The following is a 23,282-nucleotide window of genomic DNA, read 5'->3' on the forward strand; positions in this document are numbered from 1 at the left end:
AATGCTTTGGAGTTTGTAGTATGTCCCTCCACTCTCTTCTTGCCTGTAGTGTTTCTTCAGAGAAGTCTGATGTCATCTGGATTGGCTCCCTTTATAGGTTATTTGTTTCTTCCCTCTTGTCATTCTCATTATCTTTTCCTTGTCTTGCATTATTGGAAGTTTTATTATAATGTGTCTTGTTGTATTTCTCCTGTCATCATGGTAGTTTGGTGTTCTTGCTTCTTGGATATCTACTTTATCTCCTTTTTCATGTTAGGGAAGTTCTCTCCTATTATCTCTGTGAATATTTTCTCAATTCCTTGGCCTTCCTCTTCACCTTCTGGGATACCTATAACTCTGATATGTCCTTTTCTAATGATGTTACATAGCGCTCGAAGTGTTTCTTCATTCTTTTTCCTTTTTATTTCTCTGTCTTTTTCTGTTTTAATTCTCTTTATTTCTGTGTCTTCAAGGGAACTGATTCATTCTTCCATTTGTGTTTTTTTAATGATTTATTTATTCATTCATACAGAACTGTGGTACAAGCCAGAGGTGTAGGGTTGGCAAGAGTACTCACCAGAGACAGAGCGGGGAGCAGAACAGGCAGATCTACAAAGTACACTGCTGAGGGTAGCAGCGGGCGGGCCAGGAGAGGTCCACTTCACCATGTGGATCACCTCTGGTGCATGGCGGGGATCGAACTCATGCTAAAGTGGCTTTAGCCTCTTGGTGTTGTGCTTCAACCCGCTGCGCCACCAGGGAGGGCCATCATCTATTGTGTTTTTTATCTTTTTTTCCCAGTATTCTTTATTTCCTCTAGTAGCCTTTTAATCCCCTGCATTTCTTCTGTTTCCGTTTTTAATGTCTTATTTTCTTTCTTCTGTTTGTTGATTGCTTGTCTCATATCATTTTTTTCTTTTTTATTTCTTTCATTCATTTTCTTGTTTGCATTGTTCAACTCCTTGATGGCTTGCCTCATATTTTTTTCTTTCTCATCTTCTTTTTGTTTATTTATTATGATGATTCTGAATCCTCTATCACATAGGCTGAACAATTCTGTTTCTTTGGTAATTTCTGGTGACTGATCTTTTGTGGTGAATTTTCCCCCTGTGGACTTACTTGAATATTTGTTTGTTTTCTTTTCCCTGTTGTGTATTTTGTAATACTCTCTATTCGTTGAGACACAGTGTTGCTATTATTAGCCAGCATTCTTTTTAGATGTTCTTTCTGGGATGGCAGAGGTACTTCCAGGCACTCCAGTTGTGGAGGGTATTCTGAGCCTTTTTTTGTTTCAATATCTCCTATTTTTCCAGCCCCCACTGTGTGGAATTGTGCCTGGCATCTCAGCCAGTGGCAGTCAGGGGTCTCTTGTGTTCAGCTTCTTCCGGTAACACGTTGAGTCCTTGTCTCTGTTGATCTTTGTAGCCTTCCAATGTCCCGGTTCCCTCTTTGCTTGGATGTACCTGTGGGGGGTGGGGCATGTTAGAAGTGTTGTAAGTCTCTCTGCAGCTGGGCCTGTGGTTGAACCAGTCACTGTTTTGTTTATGTTCTGAGCACTGTGAGCCTTGCAAGGCAGTGCATTACTGGCTCACAAGTCTTTAGGCCACTGCTGTCCAGTAACACCTTGAGTCCTAGCTTCTGCTATGGGTGTTGGGAGATTCAGGGCTTCGGGTAGCACCAGAAGGGCTGCAATCCTCCCAGCTGTGCAGGCTGCCAGTCGTTCCTCGGTACCTCCAAGGCTCTTTGTGCCCACTCAGAGCAGTCTTTCCCTGAGCAGTCTTTTCCCACCGCTTGTGGGAGTGTAAGAGTATTGTAGCTTTCCAGGGTTGGACCTGGTTTTGATTCAGTCCAACTGGTTCTTTTCCCCCCCCACCCTTTACCTCCGGGGCTTTGTGAACTTGCTGACCCCGCCTTAGTGAATGGTGGATACAAGCTTCCAGACTTATGCTGTGGGGGTGGGGGAAAGGGTTGCAAGCCTTGCATCTGCCCCAGTCGTCAGTTCCTCCTCCCCATCTTCCTGGCTCTATGTGACCACTTGAGCAGTCTTTCCCTTCTCTTGGGTTCCACTCAACAAGTCCAATGAGCAGCAAGACTCCCATCTGCGGCACTGGCACCTGGGCACCTGGGTGCTCCCGATTGGGGCTGCAGTCTTTCCCTGGAGCTTGGGTTCCACTCACTGAGCTGAATTGTCTCTCTTTATTACCAGGTCTTTAGCGAGGTGGAAGAGCAGCAAGCTGAAGCAATTGCCTAGCGCCTAGGTGCCTGAGTGCTCCCCGATCAGAGTTTCAGTCTTTCTCAGCAGGTTGGGATCTGTTCACTGAGCTTCCCGTCTGAGGCACTTTCTAGCACCTGAGTGCCTGGGCACTCCTGGATCAGAGCTCCCCTAATGAAGCACCCCAATTGTCAATTCTCCCTCAGTTATCTTCCTTTTAGTGAGTCCAGGGTATTCTCATTTGGGTTGAAACTCATAGTGTGTAATTCTACAGTCCTTTTTTAGTCTTATATTCCTGTGTGAGCTTGAACATAGTGATTCCAGTATCTTCACTGTGCTGCCATCTTGCCCCCCTCTTTGAGCAATTTTTTTTAAAGATTTACTTATTTGTGCATACAGAACTGGGGTACAGGCCAGAGGCTGAGGGGCGGCGAGAGGCTTCACCAGAGATAGAGTGGGGAGCAGAACAGGCAGACCGATGAAGTACACTGCTGAGGGGAGCAGCGGGCAGGCCAGGAGAGGTCTGCCACGCCATGTGGTCCCCTCTGGGGCAGGCGGGAATCGAACTCATGCGGAAGCGGCTTTAGATTCTCAGTGCTGTGCTTTGACCTGCTGCGCCACCAGGGAGGGCCCCCTCTTTGAACAGCCAATCTTAACCTCTATTACTGTAAATGGCAAAGTAGACTCCTGTGGCTTACCTTCACCTTGATGTATAAGGTCTGGTAAAATCCCTCCAGCTATGCACATACATCTGTCATCCTGACATCCAAACTCTACTGTCATGTGTGTGCCTGTGGCAAGTGCTGCAGTCACAAGCATGCACATTAGCAGTCAGGGTCCTGGTAGCTTCCAGTATGCCTGCAACTGGGCAAATCCTTATAGTTGGCCCTGGCCCTAATCACTACATGTGTGTCTTCAGCTGGTTTTTATCACTACATAGGCACCTGAGGATGGCCCCTCCAACAGAGTGTGCATACCACCAGTTCTGGCTACCACTGTTGTCTGCCCTGGTTCACAGCCACTGAACCTGGAGCATTGCTGAGGATGCCAGCCACTCTTGCAGCTACTGTAGACCTTTTGCAGCACTTGCAAAGGTTGCTGGTATTATGGATCACCACAGTTTGAGCCACTGACTCATCATGCTTTCCCCCCCACCAACCCAGGACCAACACATATCTCCATACTTGGTGGCTTGCACCACTAGATCTGGAGCCACAACATGGACCACTTTATCTCTACCCACAGGTGAATATCATTCCTCACTGAAGCCCAGTTCATGAAGCTTGGAGATTTGCAGACACCTATGCAAGGCTAAAGAATCATGAAGAAACATGGCAGTCACTGTGAAAAGTCACAGTAAATTCCCAGTAGCTGATCCCAAAGAATTAGATACATAAATTGCATGACAAAGAATTCAATTGTTCTGAAGATTCTCAGAGAACTACAAGAAACTTTGGGTATGCAATGTCACAGGATCAGGAAAACAGTGAACATACAAAATAACCAAACAGAACTTTTGGAGCTCAGCTGTACTGAGTATATCAATAGAGAGCTTTGACAATAGACGGAGCCAAGGAGAAGAAAGAATCAGTAGACTTGAAGACAGGGCATTTGAAACAATACAGTTACAGAAATAAAAAGAAAATGTTTATTTCTGTACACTGTTTGATTTCTCATCTAGGGTGTTATCCCCATAAATAACCACCACTTAGAATTCTGTGAACTATCACCATAGACTCCTGTGCTCTTTCCTCCCATTTTGACCCCTTTCCTACCCTTTCTCCTGATGGATGTCTCCAAGTTATAGTTTCACTGCTGGTTTTGTCTTCTTATCCCCATCACTTCTTTGTTCTTCCTATAAGTTAAACCACCTGATATTTTTCTTTTTCCTTCTGCCTGACTTCACTGAGCATAATCCCTTCAAGTTCTATCCATGTTGTTGTGAATGGCATAAGTTTATCTTTTTTCACTGCTGATAGTATTCTCTTATGTAGACTACATCTTTGTGCTCTAATTATTATTTTGAGCATTTAGGTTTTCTCATATTTTAGCTACTGTAGATAGTGCTATGATGAAGGTAGGAGTGCAGGTGTCCTTTTGAATAATGTGTTTGTGTCCTTTGGGTAGATTTCTAAGAGTGGAATCACTGGGTCATATGATAGATCCATTTTTAGTAATTTGACAATCTTCCATTCAGCTTTCCATAGTGGTTGGGCCAGTTTGCATTCCCATCCGCAATGTAAGAGTTTTTATTAGTTTTTTTGTTTTTTTTTTTTTAATGTGGGCCATTCTTAGTGGTGTGAAGTGGTATGTCATTGTGGTTTTGATTTGCTTTTCCCTGATTACACGTGATGTTGAACATTTTCTCATGTGCTCATTGGCCATCAGCATTTCCTCTTTGGAGAAGTGTCTTTTTAGCTCTCCTGCCCACATTTTCACTGGATTCTTTATCTTGTTTTTTGTTGAGTTGTTAAGTTCTTTATAGATCTTTGATATAAGCCCTTTATCAGTTTTGTGGAGAGCAGATATTTTCTCCCAATCTGTAAGGTGTCTCTTCATCTTTTTAATGTGTCTTAAAAATATAATTTTAAGAGCCACATGAGAAAAATTTTTTTCTTATCCAAAGGAAACTTCTTTCAAGTCCTACTCCCTCCCAAAGACTATCAGCAGATTTCTCGGCAGAAACTGTGTAGGTAGGCTAAGAAAATGTGAAATGATATAATTTAAAGTGCTTCAAACAAAAAACTGCTAAGAATACTTTACCAAGCATTTACTTCAGAAATGAAGGCAAGAAAAAATAAAGCTGAGTTTATCACCACTGATCTGCCTTACAAAAAATGATGAATTCAGTTGTTTAAGCTGAAGCAAAGGACAGTAATTAGTGACATGTAAATAAAAGATACATGCATAATGAAATTCAGAATAATCTAATACTGTAGTATGGTCATGTTTTAATCATTTAATTGTACTATAGAAGTTAAAGGGCAAAATAAATGTGGCTATAAGTGCAATAATTTCTTAGTGGATACACAACATAAGATGTTAATCGTGAACAACATAAGATGTTAATCGTGAGATCAGGATATGTGCAGAGATTAAAAGGATAGAATTTTTGTATTGGATTGAATTTAAATTGTTATCAGTATAAGATACTGTTGTATCTATAAAATGATTTAAGTAAAATTTAAGTTAAAAAATGGTAACAAGAAAAAGGAAAGGTAATTATTCATTACCAGTAAGTGACCATTTCATCAAGAGAATATAACAATTGAAATATATATCTATAAAGCCAACTATAGAACACCTAACAAATGTGAAGAGATTAATAGATAGCAATACAGTAATAGTTGGACCTTTTCTGAAAGATTTATTTTTATTTACTCATGCAAACAAGAGTAAGTGTAAGTCAGAGTTGTGGGGAGTGGGGAAAGGATTCACCAGAGACAGAGTGGGGAGAAGAACAAGCATACCTACACTGCTGTGGAGAGCAGTGGGTGAGACAAGAGAGGTCTGCTGTGCCATATGGGTCAGCACCCTGGAAGGAGATTGAACTCAGTCTTTCATGATAATACTGCACTACTAGGGAGGCTAATAGTTAGGCCTTAATGCTGCATTTAACAATGGAAATATCATCCAGATAGAAAATAAATGAGAAAACATTGAATTTGCAAATGAATCTAAGGCCTATACAGAATGTTTCTTTCAATATTGTACATGGAACAAGCTCCAGGATAGATCATATATTAGGTAAAATAGAAAAGTCCTAGAAAATAGAAATGATTGAAATCACATCAATTATGCTTTGTGACTATGATAGCATGAAACTGGAAATCAGTGACAGAAGAAAAATGGAAAAAAAATCACAAATGTGTGGATTTGTGATTCATATCCTACTCAGTTGTGAAAGGTTGATGATGTCCACTGTCACTATTCCTATTCAACAGAGTACTACAAATTCTAACCTTGAGCAATCAGACAAGAAAAAGAAATGAAGGTTATTAGAATTGGGGAGAAGTAAATCTTTCACTGTGTCCTGATGGCATGAATTTGTATATACAATAAACACATGTAAGGTCAATTTATATTTAACAAGGGAGCCAAGTATACCTGATGGAGAAAGGGTAGTCTTTTTAATAAATGATGTTGGGAAAGCTGGATCTTTACATGCAAAAGAATGCAATTAAATCCCTATTCAATACCACTGACAAAAATGAAATGGACTTATGCATGAAATATAGTGAAAAATTTGTTAACATTGATCTTGTCAACAATTTTTTGCACAAGTACAAGCAACGAAAGTAAAAACCAACAACAGTGACTTCATCAAACAGAAATTTTCTGTACAACATAAGAAGTAATCAGCAAAATGAAAGGCAACCAAGTATATAATGGATGTCATTTACATACAAAAACATAAAAAAATCATACAAATTAGTAACAAAATTAATAATCTGGTTAAAAAATGGATAGACATTTTGCCAAATACACACAAATGGCCAAGTACATGAAAAGATGCTCAATATCTCTAATCACTAGGAAAATGCATATCAAAACTATGAGATATCACTTCATTCTCTTAGAATGGTTATTGTAGAAAAGACAAGACATAACAGGTGTGTGCAGGATGTGGAGAAAGTGGAATCCTGTGCATTGTTGATGGGAATATAAATTAGTTCAGTCATTGTGGAAAACAGTAATGAAGTTCCTCAGAAATTGAATAGAACCATCGTATGATCCAGAAATCCTCCTGGTCCTATAACCGAAGAATTGAAATGAAATACACACTTCCCTGTTCACTGCAGTATTTTTCACTCCGTGTTCATATACCAGCAACTTAAATATTTATCTTTGAGTAACAAATTGATAAAGACATGGTACAGTGGGATATTATTCAAACCTTATAAACAAGGAAATCTTCACATTTGCAACATAGATGACACTGGAAGACATTATGCTAAATGAAATAAGCTAGATATAGAAAGACAAACACTGTCTGATCTCACTTATATGTGGACTCTAGTATAGTAATGTTCATAGAAACAGAGTGGAATGGTGATTGCCAGCTACCGGGAGAGGGGAAATGGGCAGTATGGTCAAAGGGTTACATAATTTTAGTTATGCAAGATAAGTAAGTTCTGAAGCTCTATGGCACAATAGGGCACCTACTCCTAACAATATTTTATCATGTATTTAAATTTTCCTCATCAATATTATATGAAATATTCTTACTAAAATGTTAATAAAGGGGGTGGGAGGAAACTTTGGGAAGTGATGTGTATGGTGGTGATGGTTTTGTGAATGTGTACTTATTCCCAAACTCACTGAGTTGTACTCTGTGAACAGCTTTTGATATGTCACTCACATTTCAATAAAATGGTTAAAAAAAAGCCCACAACCACCCTGAATGGTTCATTAGAGTGTGATCTAAAGAAAATCTATCTGCAGGGTGACACACTGGGGACCCCCAGTGTGAGACCATTGGTTTATGGATATTGGGCTAAGCAAATGTGTGGAAGCTAGACCTGGCTGTGACAGCAGGGTGGCCAAGGGAGGGACAGGGCCTTGTGCCTGCAGTGGGGAGGAGTAGCTGGGGGAGGTGATTCTGAATCAGGCAACAAAGAGAGGGTGGGAGTTCACCGGATGACTGAGGTGGGGGGCAGGAGCAGAGACTCAAGTTTGAGGGCTCAGGAGGTCTAGCTGTGAGCATTGTGTTGGTCCCAGCAACTGGTTTGTGGTGTGTGAGCTGAACACAGGCAAGGCAGCGAGTTGTTATCTGTTTGTCTGTCTGTGTCTGTTTTTTACCTTAATGTTCACTTTTGTACAGTGTACACTTTCTCCTCTGGGGTGTAGGCCCCATAAAATTCCCACCACCAGTTCTCAGGCAGAGCGTACAGGCGGCCTCAGCCCTGCTGGGTCGCGCGTCCAGTGAAGGTGTACAGCTTGAGACATGCATGGCTGGTCTTGGGAGGGGCAGCTGTTGAGTTAATGTGGAGTCGGGGCTGCTGACCAGTGTGGCCAAGGGACAGACGGTGGGGCAATGGGAGCAGTGGTAAGCGGCAGCGCTGCGTGCTTCACAGCCAGCAACCACTGTGGTGTGAACTTGTGTTTTCCGAGGAAAGCTGGAACTTCAGTTTTGCAACATGAAAATCTTGTTATTTTGAGTGTTGGGCTCAGTATATAAAAGTACTCTTTAGGTCAAACTGCACAAGCCTGTGCGAGATTTAGCCGCTGACTGTTAATTTTGACTTTTGTTTTGGAGTTGGGTTCCTGGCCCTGGCCCAGGCAGAAAGAGCCCTTCTCCAGTCTCAGTCCCAGCCTGTGCTCTGGCCTCAGTGGCTACAAGTGGAAGCTCTGAACAGGTGAGTCCCTTAGAGCCACTTGCCCCTTGTAGGCTCAGGGTTCAGGCCTGGCTCCTGGCTGGGGTGCTTCATGCTGTTGCCCATCCTCAGTTTGAGTGAGCTCCATTTCAACCATCTCATCTCTGCCCCACAGGCTGGCCTGATCCGTGTGGCAGAGGAAGAGTTCTTCATTGAGCCCCTGGAGAAGGGCCTGGCAGCAGAGGCTGAGCAGGGCCGTGTGCATGTCGTGTACCGCCGGCCGCCTACTCCCAAACCTCCCCCACTGGGGGGCCTGCAGACCCTGGACATAGGTAAGGCTGTTGCAGGTGGGTGGGCTGCATGGTATCCGGACATTCTTCAGCAGGCTGGTCCCAGGTTGAGGCTGAACCCCATCCTGGCTGACTACATGGCACAGGGGGATGTTGTGGTGCTGAGTTTGGGGGAGCTTTCTCTGCTCCTCTGGTCTCCATGCACATGGGCCACAGTCTGTAGGTCTGGGGCTTTCATCGTGGACAGTGCATGCAGTGAGAGGAATGACCTTCTGCAGCTCAGGGTTGGCAAGTGTTAGGGAACAGGGAAGCTCACACCAGGCCTGCACCCCTGAATGGAATCCCATGCCTGTGTTTGAGCCGGTGCCTTTGAAGAGAACATCTATTTGTACCCCAGCCCCATAGCCCTGTCCCCTAGTCTCTGTGTTGTCCATTCGCTGCAGAGGTGCCCACCCCTCCCTGCCTGCTCAGAGAAAGATCATTGCAACCCTGCCTCTTCTGGAAGACAGCCAGATACTGGAGGGGTGGGAAGTGCACCACAAAGACCTGGGGTTGTGCTCCAGCAGCCTGCGCACAGGCTCTGGGTCTGGGAGTATGGAAGGAACTGCTGGGTGGGCATGGTGACAGTCCCCAGCTGCAGCCTTTCAGAGTCCTCTGGGTGCAAGGGCCACCCCAAACCTCCCCAGCATCAGACTCTCATATGTTGGGGTGCAACAAGGTCTGATGGTAGGGGTCTCACTGTGGTCCTAGCAGGCCTCATTGTCCCCAGGACCCTAAAGTATGGGTGAGATCACATCCCTGCACTTGGCTTTTGCTGTTGGGTAGGCAGCCTTGAGGTTAGCCCTCAGACTCTACCTGGGCCCCTGGCTGTGGATAGCCACAGGAGGTCTGGGGAGACAAGCACAGAAGCCTGGATTTGGCTCATTTGCATATTTATTGTAAAGGCCCCACTGCATCAGCCCACCTAAGCTATGATTTATCAAGACACCTCAAGCAGGTCGGGCTCATTTATTTTAGGTCCCTCTGATTTCCAGGTTTGACAGATAAATTGGGTACAGTCTGGTGGAGTTCTAATTTCAAGAGGTGCTGTCGGATACCTTTACAAAGAAGTTATTCCATCAGAAAGTCCATCATTCTCTAGAGCCACTCAATCCTCTTGGTCGGCCCTTCATCCCAGGTGGTGAATTGTAATCCACTCAACAGCCAGACCACAGGCACTGCCCGCCCATCTTCCTCAGCCTCAGTTCCTTCTACCACTTCCCCACCCTCGGACTTCCCATGCAGGGGAGGAATGGAAAGCAACCCAATAGTATGAAGGTGGCAGTGAAAACGAGGTGGGAAATGAGGCTTGTCCTTGTTCCTCAGTAGGTAGGGTCCTGGGCAATTTTGGACCTTCGGCCTCTCCTTTCTTTTTGGCCAGTGGAGTTAGAAATGCCTGTGTGTTGTGTCTGCATGCTAAGAGGACCTTACTACTTTGTATTTTGGGCTTGATGCTTCTAGGCATCCACTGGAAGGTACGGGCTGATCCCAGGCCCCCGGTGGGCTGGTTGGGGTGGAGTGTGCTGCCAGGTCCCCTGACCTTGTCTCTGATCCCAGATTCCATGTGGTGCCTGTCTTCCTGAACATGGCAGCCTTCTCCTATGACTCATTTGGCCTTGCATTATTTTCCGGGTTTCTGCTGGTATTCTGGCATCTTCTGTGGAATCTTTCCTCCATCCTGTGATCCACCCATCTTTGGTGAGAGCTTGGAAATTTAACATAGGAAAGGAATTTCAAACTCAGGATAAATCTAGAAACCACGGGCTTTAGAAGATGCCGGGGAGGCCATCTGCACAGGTCAGGGTCTGGGGTTGCCCTGAATGGTGGGGGAGGGAAAGGGAGCCCATTGCAGGCTGTGTGCCCCAGGCTATAGGTCCAGACCACAGATTCAGGGTCTGGGGCCAAGTTCCCTTTCCTTGACATGCTTGCCCAGGGTCAACATGACCCTTTGTGAGAACATTTCTCCCTGAATGTGCTCAATCCAGGACTAAGGCTTGCTGGCGGCCTGGAGGGTATCCAGACACATTTTATGCCGGCTGAGGCCTGAGGTGACCTCAGACTGTTCAGCTTTCTATCAGCCTGGGCTTGGTCAGGGCCCCTGGTGTCAGCTGAAATATGTGAAGGCAGTGTCCTTGATTGGGCCTGCTTGCTTCATATGAGAAGACACAGCTCTGTGGGCACAGAACCTGGATCTCTGTTCAGAGGCTTTGGCAGGGGGGTGGGGGGGGCGTGCATGTGAGGGAGCTAGGAGACCCTTCTTCTGGTGAAGTCTGATGGGACTCCTGACATATCAGTGTGGTGCTGGTGGAAGCAGGTAGGAGGCACTGATTGGGGACTTCCTTCTGTGCTTCCAGCACAAGTTCTGGAAACAGATTGAGATGCCCTGATCATTTGCTATTGATGAGAAGTGGATATAATCGGTCCTCTGGGATTGGGGGAATCAACTTCTGGCATGTTTCCCTGTTTACCCTTAGCAGCTTACAGGCTTTCTGGGGTGATATGGGGGGAGGGGTTCGCACTAAGGCTCATAGCTTTGTTGTCATTCATTGCCTCTGCCATTCATATTGGGTGCTGGAGCAGAAATTGCCCAGGGAAACTGATGAAAAGTGAAGGTTTTACCATGTCCCTGCAGACTCAGCCAGGCACTGAGCTGCTCAGTGGGCAGCTTTGCACACAGTAGCATTCTCCTCAGCCCTGGGCTGTAGGGTGGATGAGATTTGATGGGGGAAGAAGGAGGACTTTTCCCCTCCTTATTGGCCTTGCAGGTGCTTCTCTGTTCATCTCCGATAGACTGGGGGCCTAGCTGAAGTAGGAGAGTAGAGGTCTGAGGCCAGGCTTGCCTTTTAGAGAGAGGCAATGGAGGGTTCTAAGAACTTCTTGAGTTGGATCTTTCTCAAGTTCTGGAGTGCTGTCCTCTGCCGTCCCTGGGGCCAGTCCCATGCCCAGGGCAATATGCTGGTGGGTGACACTGTGTGACATGGGCCTCTATTGTGCATGATGTATGTGTGCATATGTGTATGTGTGTACGTGTGTTTGCGCTTAGACACATACATGACCAGAGCATCACCTCAAGTTCCAGGCTTGTACGTGAGGCCTGCTTTGGCTGTCATTCATCAATCTAGTTTGGGGTCAGGACAAGGCCCCAACTGGAAGCCTGCGCAGAGTGTGCTCTGCATGATTTGGAACTGTCACTTCTCTCAGTCTCAGGCCTCCACAACACATTACAACCAGTTGAGTGGTGGAAAGCAGCAGCAGTTTTTTCTCCAAAGTTCTGGAGTTGGGAGTTTGACATGAATATCATCAGGCTGAAATAAGTGACAGCAGTCAGGGCCGCTCTCTTTCATGAGGTTCAAGGGCAGATCCCCTCCCTACTCCTCCCATGTTCTGGTGGCTGCTGGTACTCCTGCTTTGCGGCTCCCTTGTTCCCATCTCCACTCTGTGACATCACCTTCTTCACTTTTGTGTGTATGTTGGTCTCCCCTTTACCTCAGGGTTGCATTTAGGGCTCACCATGATGATCCAGGATCATTTCCACATCTCAAGATCCATAATCTAATGTGTGTGCAGAGTCATTGTTGCCACATTAAGTACCATTCACAGTCTTGCGGATTAGACCTGCTATCTTGGAGGGCTCCCGTTCAAGCCACATAAGAAGTGAATCAGTCTCCCCCTGGCTGGGCAGTGAGTGGTCGACATTTTGGAGAGGCGATGCTATAGGCACCCGTCATTCATTAGGGGACAGCGCTCAGCCACAGCCCAGGCAGGCTTCTCACCCTGTTGCTTCTGTGTGGCCTCTCGACATGTGGCAGGGGGAGTTCTTTCTTGTGCACACCCTAGTGCAGTTCAGGTGACTGTGAGGCCTAGGGAGGCTGGACAGAGCTGTGCCTGGGGTGACCCCAACACAGAGAAGTCAGCCTTGATGTTGGCGCCAGGGGCTTGCTGACAGGCTGCTTGGGAATCTGGGAAAGTACCCGAGGGTGGGAAAAAGTCCTGGGTCATGTGCTGGGGAGGGCCCCTAATGCCATTTGCAGAAAGTCCTGCTAGTTCATCAGAGGCTTGTGGAATCTGGCAGGCAATGCCAATGAAGATGGTGGTAGAGGAGAATTAAAACAACTATACCCACCCTTGGCCTGGCTTTCACTTTCCTGCTTTTGATATAAAAATTGCTAGAAGAAAAGCCAAAGGGCAAGTGCGTAGCATGTGCCATCATGCCCTGGCCACACATAGGACACCAAGGCAGCATCAAGACCTCATCAGGGAGCCGCTCCTGGGCACCCCGCTACACACCTGGTAGGAGGGTCGGCCTGTGATAGCCGAGCATGAGAACTTTTATGTGAGCTCTTCTCATTATGAAATATTTCAGATCCTTGTAAAAGCAGAACAGAAGAGACAAAACCCAGTCCCCTCTGGCTACCTGTGCTGTAGGAGATGCAGAATATCTGCTGCTTTCTCACTCTCTTGGGCTTCATGCAGCCCCTAGGGCTTGGAGCTGAGGTTCAAGGGCAAATACACTCCTTGCAAGGCCTTGGAGCTGAGAAAAGAGATAGGTGCTTCCCTTCTGCCTCGCCTAGCCTTGCACTGGGCCCTGACTGAAGGAAAAGAAACCAGCAGCTTAGTGCCTGTGACCTTGGCTCCCTCCTCCTGTGAAGCAGCCAGTGCCAAGCCTCTGCCTGCCGCTGTCAGGCTGCCGCATCCTCCCTGGCAGGCAGGGGAGGCATGCTGCCCTCGGGAGCTCTCTGCCTTGCTGCTGCCAAGGAAAGCCTGCTAGGAAAGAAAAGAAAGAGGCCTGGTGTCTCATGGCGCCTGTGCTGCCCTAGTGTGGCAGGCTTTGAAGTTGCTACCCAGTGACCCTTAGCCCTTCCTCCTCCTGACCTGCTGTATGTCTCCATTGCATGGCCTTGGACAAGGTAGGTGTTTTCTGGACTGCTAAGGATCCAGGGTGGGGGGCTCAGGAGTAAAGCTCCTGAAAGGTGTGTGGTGCCAAGACATGGTGGGTGGGAGCTCATGGTGGGAGAATTTGGGGACTGTTGCCTCAGATGTTCAGAACCTGCATGACTTCCTGCATGTAGTGGACAGACTCACCAGGAAAGGGCCTTGATAGGTAGCTCTGTGTTTTTACTAGCTAGGCTGGAGGCTCTTGGGGAGATCAGAGCAATGCTGTGGGGAGAGACAGGGCCCTTATGGGGCTAGTCCATAGCTGGGGAGTGGGCAAGGCTCCATTTGATGGCAGGTAGACCTTGGCCATGCAATAGGTGAGAGAGAGAGAGGAGAGGCCTGGTGAGCAGAGGTGAGGGGTCACTCACAGGATTGTGTATGAAGGGGGCACTAATAGCTAGAAGTTAGATGGGGGTGGCATTCTAACCCTGAAGTGGTTGATGTTTGCCTGAGTTTCTTGTTGCCCCTGTAACATAGTACCACAAACTTAGTTACTTGGGGTTCATAAATCCAAAATAGGCCTTAAAGGGTTAAAATTAGGGTGTCTGCAGATTTGTTTACCTTCAGAAACTCTAGTGGGACATCATTCCTTGCTTCCCCCAGCATTCTGGTGGCCGCTAGCAACACTTGGATTGTGGCTGCATCACTGCAGTCTCTGCTCTGTGGCCACAGCACCTTCTCCTCTGCTGTGGCCTAATCCCCCTCAGCTCCCTCTTAGGACATGTGATTGGATGTATGGCCCACCTGGATAGCCCAGGAGAATCTTCCTTCTCAGGATCCTTAACTCAATCCTGTCTGTGAGTCCTGTTAGCTAATGAGGCAGCACTCTTGGGTTCTGAAGATCAGGAAGTGGACATCCCAGACAGAATGATGCAGCCTTCACGATTTCTAGGTGTTGAAGCCTGAGGACCTGATGGAAGGAGGAGAGCCTCTTCATTGGCTTTACACCCGAGCCCCATGCCTGGCCAGAGTGCCACGGCCTCTGTGTCCCAAACTCCTGAACTGTTCACCAGAGTCAAGGCCTGACCAAACCCTCTCAGATAGCAGGCAAAAATGCCCTCCACGATCTCAGCTGAGTTGCAGCTGAAAGCCTGAGAATCTTGGTGCTTCAACCCCAGGGTCCTCAGTTACTCCTCTGCATTCCATACCGGCTGTGCTTGCAGTTTAGGGACCAGAGGAAACCCATGAAGAAGTACTGATTGTGAAACCCTGGGCGGCTGGCCAGGCTCTGGGAAGTGTTTCAGAGCTGAGCACACCCTTGGCTGGGGCCTGTACACTCCTGCTTTGCAGCTGTCCCCTGGACAGCTGTTGAAGATGCCAGTGTGGTGACGTGGACTCAGGCTGGGAGGGGTAGGTGGCCTGGCATGGGGACAGCTGAGGTTGCACATTCTCTGAGGCCTGCAGTTAGACTAGGGAGATGTTTCAGAGTTGTCTTCTGAACCAGTTGGGGGACTTGGGGGCACTTTTGCCTGCAGTCTGTGGCTTGGGAGCCCTGCCCAGTGGGCTGTGAAGCAGAGGCAGTGCCTGCAGCCAGCACAGTCCACCACACCCCACAGTGGAGACTTACTGGGCATGTCCTTCTGGACAGACATCCCCTTAGCTATGCTGATAGCCCTCTCGAGAGCTCCTATCCTCAGATATAAACTTAGCTGTCCCGAATCTCAGCCCTATCCTCCCCACACCTCTCTTGTCTCAAGTTTGTATAGGGGCTGGTTCTGGTGTGGAGTCAGACAAAGGCACATGGCCCAGGAAGGGTCTGCTTTTCAGTGGAACATTCTTTCGTGAACAGATGACAGGTGTAGACAGAGTATGGCATCCTTGGTCTTAGGCTGGCTGCAACCCAATTCATGTGAAAGAGACAGATCTCAGGGTTGGCCTGTGGTTCTCAGAGAAGCCACCTTGGTGATTGGTAGCTGCTCCCAGCACTGGGGGAAGAGGCAGTTTGGTGTAGGGGTTGAGTGTGCCCACCACTGTAGCTCACTTACAACTGCCATGTCTCAGCTTCATCACCTCTAAAATATGATTAGTGGTGCTCTGCTTGGAACAGTGTTTCCTCCTTGCTTATTGTTACTGTCTTTGGATTCTGGCTGTTTACCTCGGGCCCAAAATCCTCCCTACCTTGCCAGCCTTTCCCCACCGTGCTCTCTTTTGCAGACATAATTAATTTATGCCTTTTCTTTCCTTTCCTTAGATTTGTCATTGATGTTCCCCAAAGAGCTTTCTGTTGGTGCACGGGAGCCACACCTGGCACCTCCTCTGTGCATATCTGGAGTTTAATTAGCATAAGCGTTGGGGTTGAGTTTTTGGCCAGGTCCTGCTGGCCTGCTTTTTGCAGAGTGCAGTGCACAAGGACGTTTCTGGGAGCGACATGATTGTCTGTCTCTAGAGACATCTGTGCATGGCCATGCCCTTGGTGTTTCAAATGGCCTGTGTCTCCTATCATGTAGATGCAGCATGGGTGTCCCATGGGGGTGCCCGCTGCTCCAGTCCCCAGGGGACACTTGTGGAAGAGACTTCTTGGCATGCTGCATCTACATGATAGGAGACACAGGCATAAGTGTCCTGTGGCAGGTGCCTCTTGGGGATGCAGAGGGGTCTGATGGGAGGTACAGAGACCCCAGCCTCAAGGCGATGGCATTGCGGAGATTGCTTCACAGACTGAAAGAGACAGAAAGCTCTTCTCCAGAAGCAGAGAGTTGGGACCTGCATTAGAAACTGGGTTTAGGCCTAAGATCTCAACTCTGCTGATGTAGCAGCTGATGCCTCTGAGCAAAGGCCTCATTTTCTCTCAGAATTCTCTGCAGGTAGGCAAACACTTCAGCCAGTTATAAGCCTGAAGTGTTTTCTATAAAAACTTCCAATTTTCCTTGACCCATTTCTCTTTGAAATTAATACCAAGCAGTGCCATGCACTTGGCCCTGAAGCAACTTAGAGCTGGGAAAGGTCACACAATTAGGTGGAAAAGTTAGTGTTGAGCTCTCCCTCCAGCTCCCTCGCTCAGCTTTTATTTTTTCTCCCTTGGTCTTGCTATTGTACACATTTGGAACTTGGGGTGAATTTTTGAGTTGTGGTGTCTCTCTGGGCTCTTGACTAGGCTCCACTGGCCTGGGTTCATCCTGGGGTGTGGCCCGAGTGGGAGCAAAGCCTCATGGAGTCTGCTGGAGTTGACTGGAACCCTGGGGTGGAGTCCAGCCAGAGCACTTCCTATGTGCTGTCCAGGTGGGTTGGGTCAGGGCTCAGCTGAGAGCTAGCAGCGGGGATAGTGTTTGAGAGTCAGGGGCCAGGACCTGGAGGAAGAGATTACCTGAGAGCAGGTCTGCTGTGGGTTTGGGGGGTGGGCATCTGTCAGTGCTTCCCAGTCATCAAAGGGATATTATACCCGAGGCTCAGAAAAGGCACCTGACCACTGGCACACATTTGTCTTCTCATTCACTCACTTGTCCATCTAGGCGTTCATTCGTTCGTTCATTGTCTTACTGGATATTCACCTTGTGTCTGTCCAGGGCTGGATTGGGTGTTGGAGAGCCAGATGAACCCTGATTTTCTGGATCCACTGTCTGGGGTGATGATAGTGGGCAGGCGGAATAAGCATATACTGCAGGGTGAGGTAACTCCAGGAACAAAGTAAATCTGGGGAAGAGGAGGGTGAGAGAGAAAGGGTAAGTAATAGAAGATGTTGTTCCTGGCTAGTAGGACGGCTCAGCCCTCAGGAGACTGCATGAGACAGAAGGGAGGGAGCTACAGAAATCTTAGGTAGGAGTTGTCTCAGTGTGACCTGAGAAGAAGGACCCAAAGAAGACCATGTAGTTGGATCTGGGGAAACAGGACTGTGGAACGCTCTGGGCCTGGGAAGACGGGGCAGGTCTTCATAATGAGAGTCATGGTATGAGGATGGATTTATTCTCTAGGCAGTGGACAGCCTTGGCAGGTTTTCAGTGGAGATAGTAACAGCAGGGAGGAGCTCTTGACAGGTATTGGGAGAACAAGTTCAGTGTGCACTTAGCAGTAAAACCCACGGGGCCTGGATGTGAGCGAAGGGATCAAGATCAATGACAACTCCTGGCTTTCACAAGGCCTGAGCTATGGAGGAGCATGGTGGATTTCTGTGGTACTGACTGAGCTGGAGACCCAGGGGAGGAGTATCAGGTGAGTTGCCAGGCCAAGCACGGAAGTTCAGAATGGGGACCCATCTGTCTCACTTTACAAATGTACCCATTCCATTTCTCCTTGAGCCTTGGCTCACAGGAAGGATCTTCCCAAGAGAGATGGTGCTAGCCACAGGCAAAACTACTTGAGCATTGCTTAGGCATGCCAGACACCTGCACAGGTAGACAGGCTCAGGGTGTGCTCCCAGCTCTTCTTGGTCCAGAAGCAGAGGCCCTGCTCTGTGGGACTAGATTGCCAACACACTATAATGTACAGAGTCCCTGTGTGTGTGTGTGTGTACATGCGTGCATGCGTGTGTGTGTGTGTGTGTGTATTCTGCCTTCCCTAGCCTGCCACTTTAGGGAGGGGCCTCTGACCTACTGTAATGGAGGAGACTGGTGAGAGTTTGCAAGGCAGGCTGTCCACCCAGGTGGCCTGGGACCAGAACTAACCAGCTGCTCACACAGTCGCTGTCCAGGATGACTTTAACACCTTTGCCCTTAGTGTAACCTTGTTTGGAATTTGGGTTTGGGGACTTCCTGGCAAGGATCTGGGTGCCTCTCCTATAAACAGGTGTCGATTAGTGGTTCTGCAGGCCTCAGTTATGGGCAGCCTGGACACCATTCAGCCTAGGGTTCCTTGTTGAGTGGTAGAGTGAATTATGGAATCCAAGCTCATGGCAAACTCACAGCTTGGTTTCCACAGAGGCTCCTGCTATCTCCAAGTTTGCTGCAATTGTGCTTCTCTGACTGCTAGCGAGGATGAATAAACTGTGTTTGACCCCTTATCTCCTGGGGCCTTATATACTGGGCCGAGCCCCTTATCTGTTTTAGACACTGACATTCTCGCCTTTGATGCAAGCCTTTTTCCTAGACTTGCAGTTCCTTTTTCAGTTTTTTCAATTTTCACTGGACAAACTCAGTCTTTCTGTAGCCCAGCCTGTGGGTGATTCTTCTTCCCCTGGAGCCGTATCAGTGGCTTGGGGACATGTGCATGAGGAAACACTTGGCCTCTTTTGTTATTTAGGCATGACAGAGGCCCCAGAGTAGTGCTGTAAGACCAACAGGGGCAACAGCGTGCAGACACAGCACTGGCTGAGGGCTCACCTGTGCAGGTAATCACAAGTGCTCAGTCATAATCATCTCCTGTGGCAGAATCACATTTTTATTCAGGTTTACTCAAGGTCAAAGGGGAGTCAGAACCATAGCTTCCCTCCTGGCACCTTACCCACCTTGGCCAAGGGAAGTGATGTTAGTACAATTATCATTGCAGGAGACCAGGCCTGGGAAAGTCTCTCTGTGTGTGACTTTTTTTTTTTTTTTTTTAAGATTTATACATACAGATCTGGGGTATAAGCCAGAGGTGCAGGGGCGGTGAGAAGATTCACCAGAGGCAGTGTGGGGAACAGAACAGGCAGATTGACGAAGTATACCTCTGAGGGGAGCAGCGGGCGGGTCAGGAGAGGTCTGCCGCACCATGTGGGTCACCTCTGGGGTGGGGATCGAACTTGCACTGTAGTGGCTGTGGCTAACTTGCAGTGCTATGGTCTAACCTGCTGTGCCAACAGGGAGGGCCCTGTGTGTGACTTTTTGTTTCAAGGTTTCTGTCTAGCTCTGTCTGTACTCAGGTTTGGGATAGGTAAAAATGCCATCTGAGAAATGCCACCCAGGGACTGGAACCTTTCTTTGGCTGACCTACAGGACTTCTGGGGTCTGCCTGTAGTCACCTCCTTTATCCTCAGTGCTTTTGACAGTTCATGGAACATGGTTAGGTGAGTGCTAGGCCTGGTGGCCCCACTATAGGGAGTGGGGAACTAAGGGCTGACCACCTTCTGATCCCAAATATGCATCTTCAGTGGGGAGTGAGATTCAGGTGGTCCAGTTGGCTGGGGACCAGTACAGATCATTTGGGTCACAGGGTGGCCTCAAGCCTCAAGTTGAGGGACAAGAGGATGATGGTCTGCTTAACCTAAATGACCACCTCAGGACCACCATTGAGGGGCTAGAAATACATGGGAATTGGAGACCTGTGCCCAGGGTCTGGGTTCGGGAGTGCCGGAGCAGGGATACTGACTGCAGCTAGGTGTTTGGGACTAGTAGTCGTGTCCCTGCAGCCTTTCCAGAGCCCGGGGCCTGAGTATCCATGGAGGGCTGTGAGTGGCAGATCTCTTCCGTGGAGACTGGACGGGCAGTATAGGCAGAGATGGGCTGGGCACCAGGGCTCAGGCCAGTGTGGAGGCACTGCAGGAGGGTTTCCGATTTATTAGGAGCAACTAACAGTCACGATTGTATTTAAAACCTCCTCATTTTCAAATGTTAGTTAATTCCAAATTTTCATAAGTCATGTATGGGGCAAGCAGCCCTTGGGTGTCTGCAGTGGGGGATGAGTCCTGGGGTGTCTTTACTGCACAGCAACTGAGCCCATGGCCTTCCCAGGACAGCTGGGACTGAGTTCTGGATGTGGCCAGTGCTGCCTTGAAGCTGAGCTGCACTTCAGAGGAATTTTTATTTTTATTTCAGTAATGTCGTGAGAGACCTATCCAGCGATTTCATGTCTGTGAGGAGAAATCTGCGGTCGTGGTATTTTTCTTGGAGGCCAGTGAGGAAGGCCATCTGCAGAGCATTAGCAGAAGGGGAGGAGGGCAGAGGGGAGAGGCTTTGTCCAGGCCTTCAGACAGAACCTTGGGTGGGGTTTGTTTTGGATTAGCCCCCAGATCTCTGAAAATGGATTCTAGCCCATGCAACACTGGGATGGCCCCACCCCAGTGCTGGGTCAAATGGGGCTGGGCTGGACAGGATTTGTGGTTGTCCCACCGCTGACTTTGAGTGCCAGGGAACTGAGCTTCTGCTTCTTCAGGTCTCCGGATTCCTGCCTGGCCAGCATGCTCAGACATTCCAAGGTCCCTGCAGCTGGGGCGAAAATGGTCCGTTGGTGCAAGAAGACAGCTAGGTGACCAGGCTCCTTTGCTTTGGTCTGTGTCCCAGGAGCCACTTACATTCTTGGTCTCTGTAGACCAAGTAAGTTAAAACAAATTGTGGCTTGGTCCTCGGTGGGACAAGCCTTGGAGAAGAGCCTATTCCCACTGAAATAGCCTAGAAACTTCAGTTCGGGCCCCTGACGACAGACTCTGTGGAACAGAGTTGACTCTTTTTTGGAGTCCTTAGTGCCTAAAATATGTGGGTGCTCCACAAGGGTTCTGGCCACCCGAGGGTGTAGGATCAGCTTTACTGTTTACTGGTACTTGCAATGGCCCCAGCTCAGTTTCCTGTTTGTAAAGTTGGGAGCATTTCATTAAACCCAGGCTTCATTCCAGTGGCTCCTGGGTTGCATTTCCACAGCCTTCCTTCCCACCCCCAGCCCATGTTTATTTGTCTTTTTTTAAAGGCTTATTTATTTATGCTTACAAGAGCTGGGGGGTAGGCCAGAGACGTGGGGATGAGAGGATTTATCAGAGACATAATGGGGAAGAGAACAGGCAGATCTACTGAAATACACTGCTGAGGGGAGTAGCGGGTGAGACAGGAGAGGTCTGTTGGCGTCTCATGGGTCAGCTACCTGACTGCGGACAGCTTCATAGTGTTGCGACTTAACCCCTTGCACCATCAGGGATTCCACCCCTCCTCATGTTTTATTTCACACAGTGTTTTCAAAAGTCAGTGTGCACTTAAAAGTCAGGAGGTTTCATGTTAAGACCTCCAGCTTCTTAGAAAACCAGTATTTAGCAAGAGATGTCATGTCTCTTCCAGGAGGGGCACGTGCAGTCCCTCCCTGGCTGTTTCCGGTTGGCCTACCCACTCATCTGGGCTCCACAAGGCTGACTTCTTGTGGGTATAAACATGCATGCCCACTGTCTCTCTTTTGCAAAAGGGAACACACACGTGTGCGCAGAGCAGACTTGGGTGCATCTTCATGGAATGAACTGTGCAGGCCTGCGGGACTTCCGGGCCGAGTGCCAGGACACCTGTAGGGCCTACTCTGGTTGAACGCTGGACATCCTTTCCTGAGTCTTGGCATGGCTGCAGGTTTCTTGAGCTCCATGGTGACTTGGACACTGTGGTCTTTGTAAGAAGATCCCAGGACTCTTCCTACAAGACCAGACAACCTGGGACCTAGAGTCTCACTGAGCTCTGCACCAAACTGGCCACCAGATCCTCGGCCTGGGTTAGCAGCACCTGAACGGGTTCTGGGGTCACAGTGAGGAATAAGAGAACCTCTGGTATTCCGGGGGGAGGAAGAGCAGCTTCAGACTAGTTTTGGGCTGAGCTGGGGGAGGGCTGGGAGACAGTGAGAGGTTTGCCAAAACATTACCGTGGATGTAGATCAGGGGACAGGACTAGGAGGGGTGAGCAGTGAAATGAGGGGCAGAAGCCAGTCCCCAGCGGCGATGCATCAGTGCAGAGGGATTCCATGGAGCCTAGTGGCCTGAGGTGGAGGGTGAGTGTGCACCCTGGGTTTCGCTTTGCACCCAGGTCCTGGAGCCTAGCCCTGCGCCTGCTCCCGTGGAGGTACCCGCTCCTCATGGATGATGACTCCCAAGAGAGGATGACCCCAACCTCTGTACAATCAGTGTTTAGATCAAGTACCAGCAGTCGGTCAAGGGCCAACTCTATCATAACATATTGGTTTTCCCACCTGCTGCCTCTTGAAAGGAGGTGGGTGGACTCCTGTCCCATGGGTCTTGGGAGATGGCTCCCTTCACTGCTTTGCAGTGAATTCACTGCTGAGGCAGCCCTGACAGAAGTAGCAACCCAGAGTCTGAACTGAGATCTGACCTCACCAGTGGAGGGATGGAGAGAAGATTGAGAAAGGCTGATTTAAGGTCAGTCAACTCACAGCCACCTCTGCCTTGCGGTCTTGCCCCAACACAGACCCATCCTCCCAACCCCTTCCTGGAGGTTTTCAATGGGTAGTCATGGAACGCTGACCTTGAGTCAGACATTCCCAGGCCTGTTCCAACCCCTGATTATGAGCCATTGAATTCTGCCTCTGCCTCTTCAGGCTCTGGTGACAACCTACTTTGTTGTTCCAAGTTACCAAATTTAAGATGGAGCAGGACCTGCAGGGCTGCCATAGACAGTGTACATGTCAGCCAACTCTAGCCTGAACCTCCCAGACGGGCCCTGCTCCAGTGACTGGCCTGGCCATTGTTGATGCTGGCAGCTCCTCCTTCACCCTCTAGAATTTATCCATGGACAATAAGCCTAACTGGGCCTATCCTAAATGACCTAGAAATGATACTGCCACCATCCCTGACCTTGTTACCTGACTTTGTTGCGACGGGCATGGAGTGGTCTCTCCATTCCTTCATCCATTTATTCACCTACTCATTTATCCATTCATTTATCCACACATGCTGGAAATGTT

General features: G+C 48.3%; 1 protein-coding gene across 1 annotated transcript in view; it reads left to right on the forward strand.

Annotated features, from left to right (window-relative positions):
* The window catches only part of ADAMTS2 (ADAM metallopeptidase with thrombospondin type 1 motif, 2), a 236,909-nt gene that overhangs the window by 69,242 nt on the left and 144,385 nt on the right, over positions 1-23,282 (forward strand). The window contains exon 2 of the mRNA XM_012733272.1: positions 8,684-8,840. Coding sequence (XP_012588726.1) covers positions 8,684-8,840 — 157 coding nt within the window. The remainder of the gene's footprint in view (positions 1-8,683; positions 8,841-23,282) is intronic.

The sequence above is a fragment of the Condylura cristata genome, unplaced genomic scaffold (assembly GCF_000260355.1).
Source record: "Condylura cristata isolate star-nosed mole 26May11 unplaced genomic scaffold, ConCri1.0 scaffold00040, whole genome shotgun sequence".
In the NCBI taxonomy this organism is placed as follows: domain Eukaryota; kingdom Metazoa; phylum Chordata; class Mammalia; order Eulipotyphla; family Talpidae; genus Condylura; species Condylura cristata.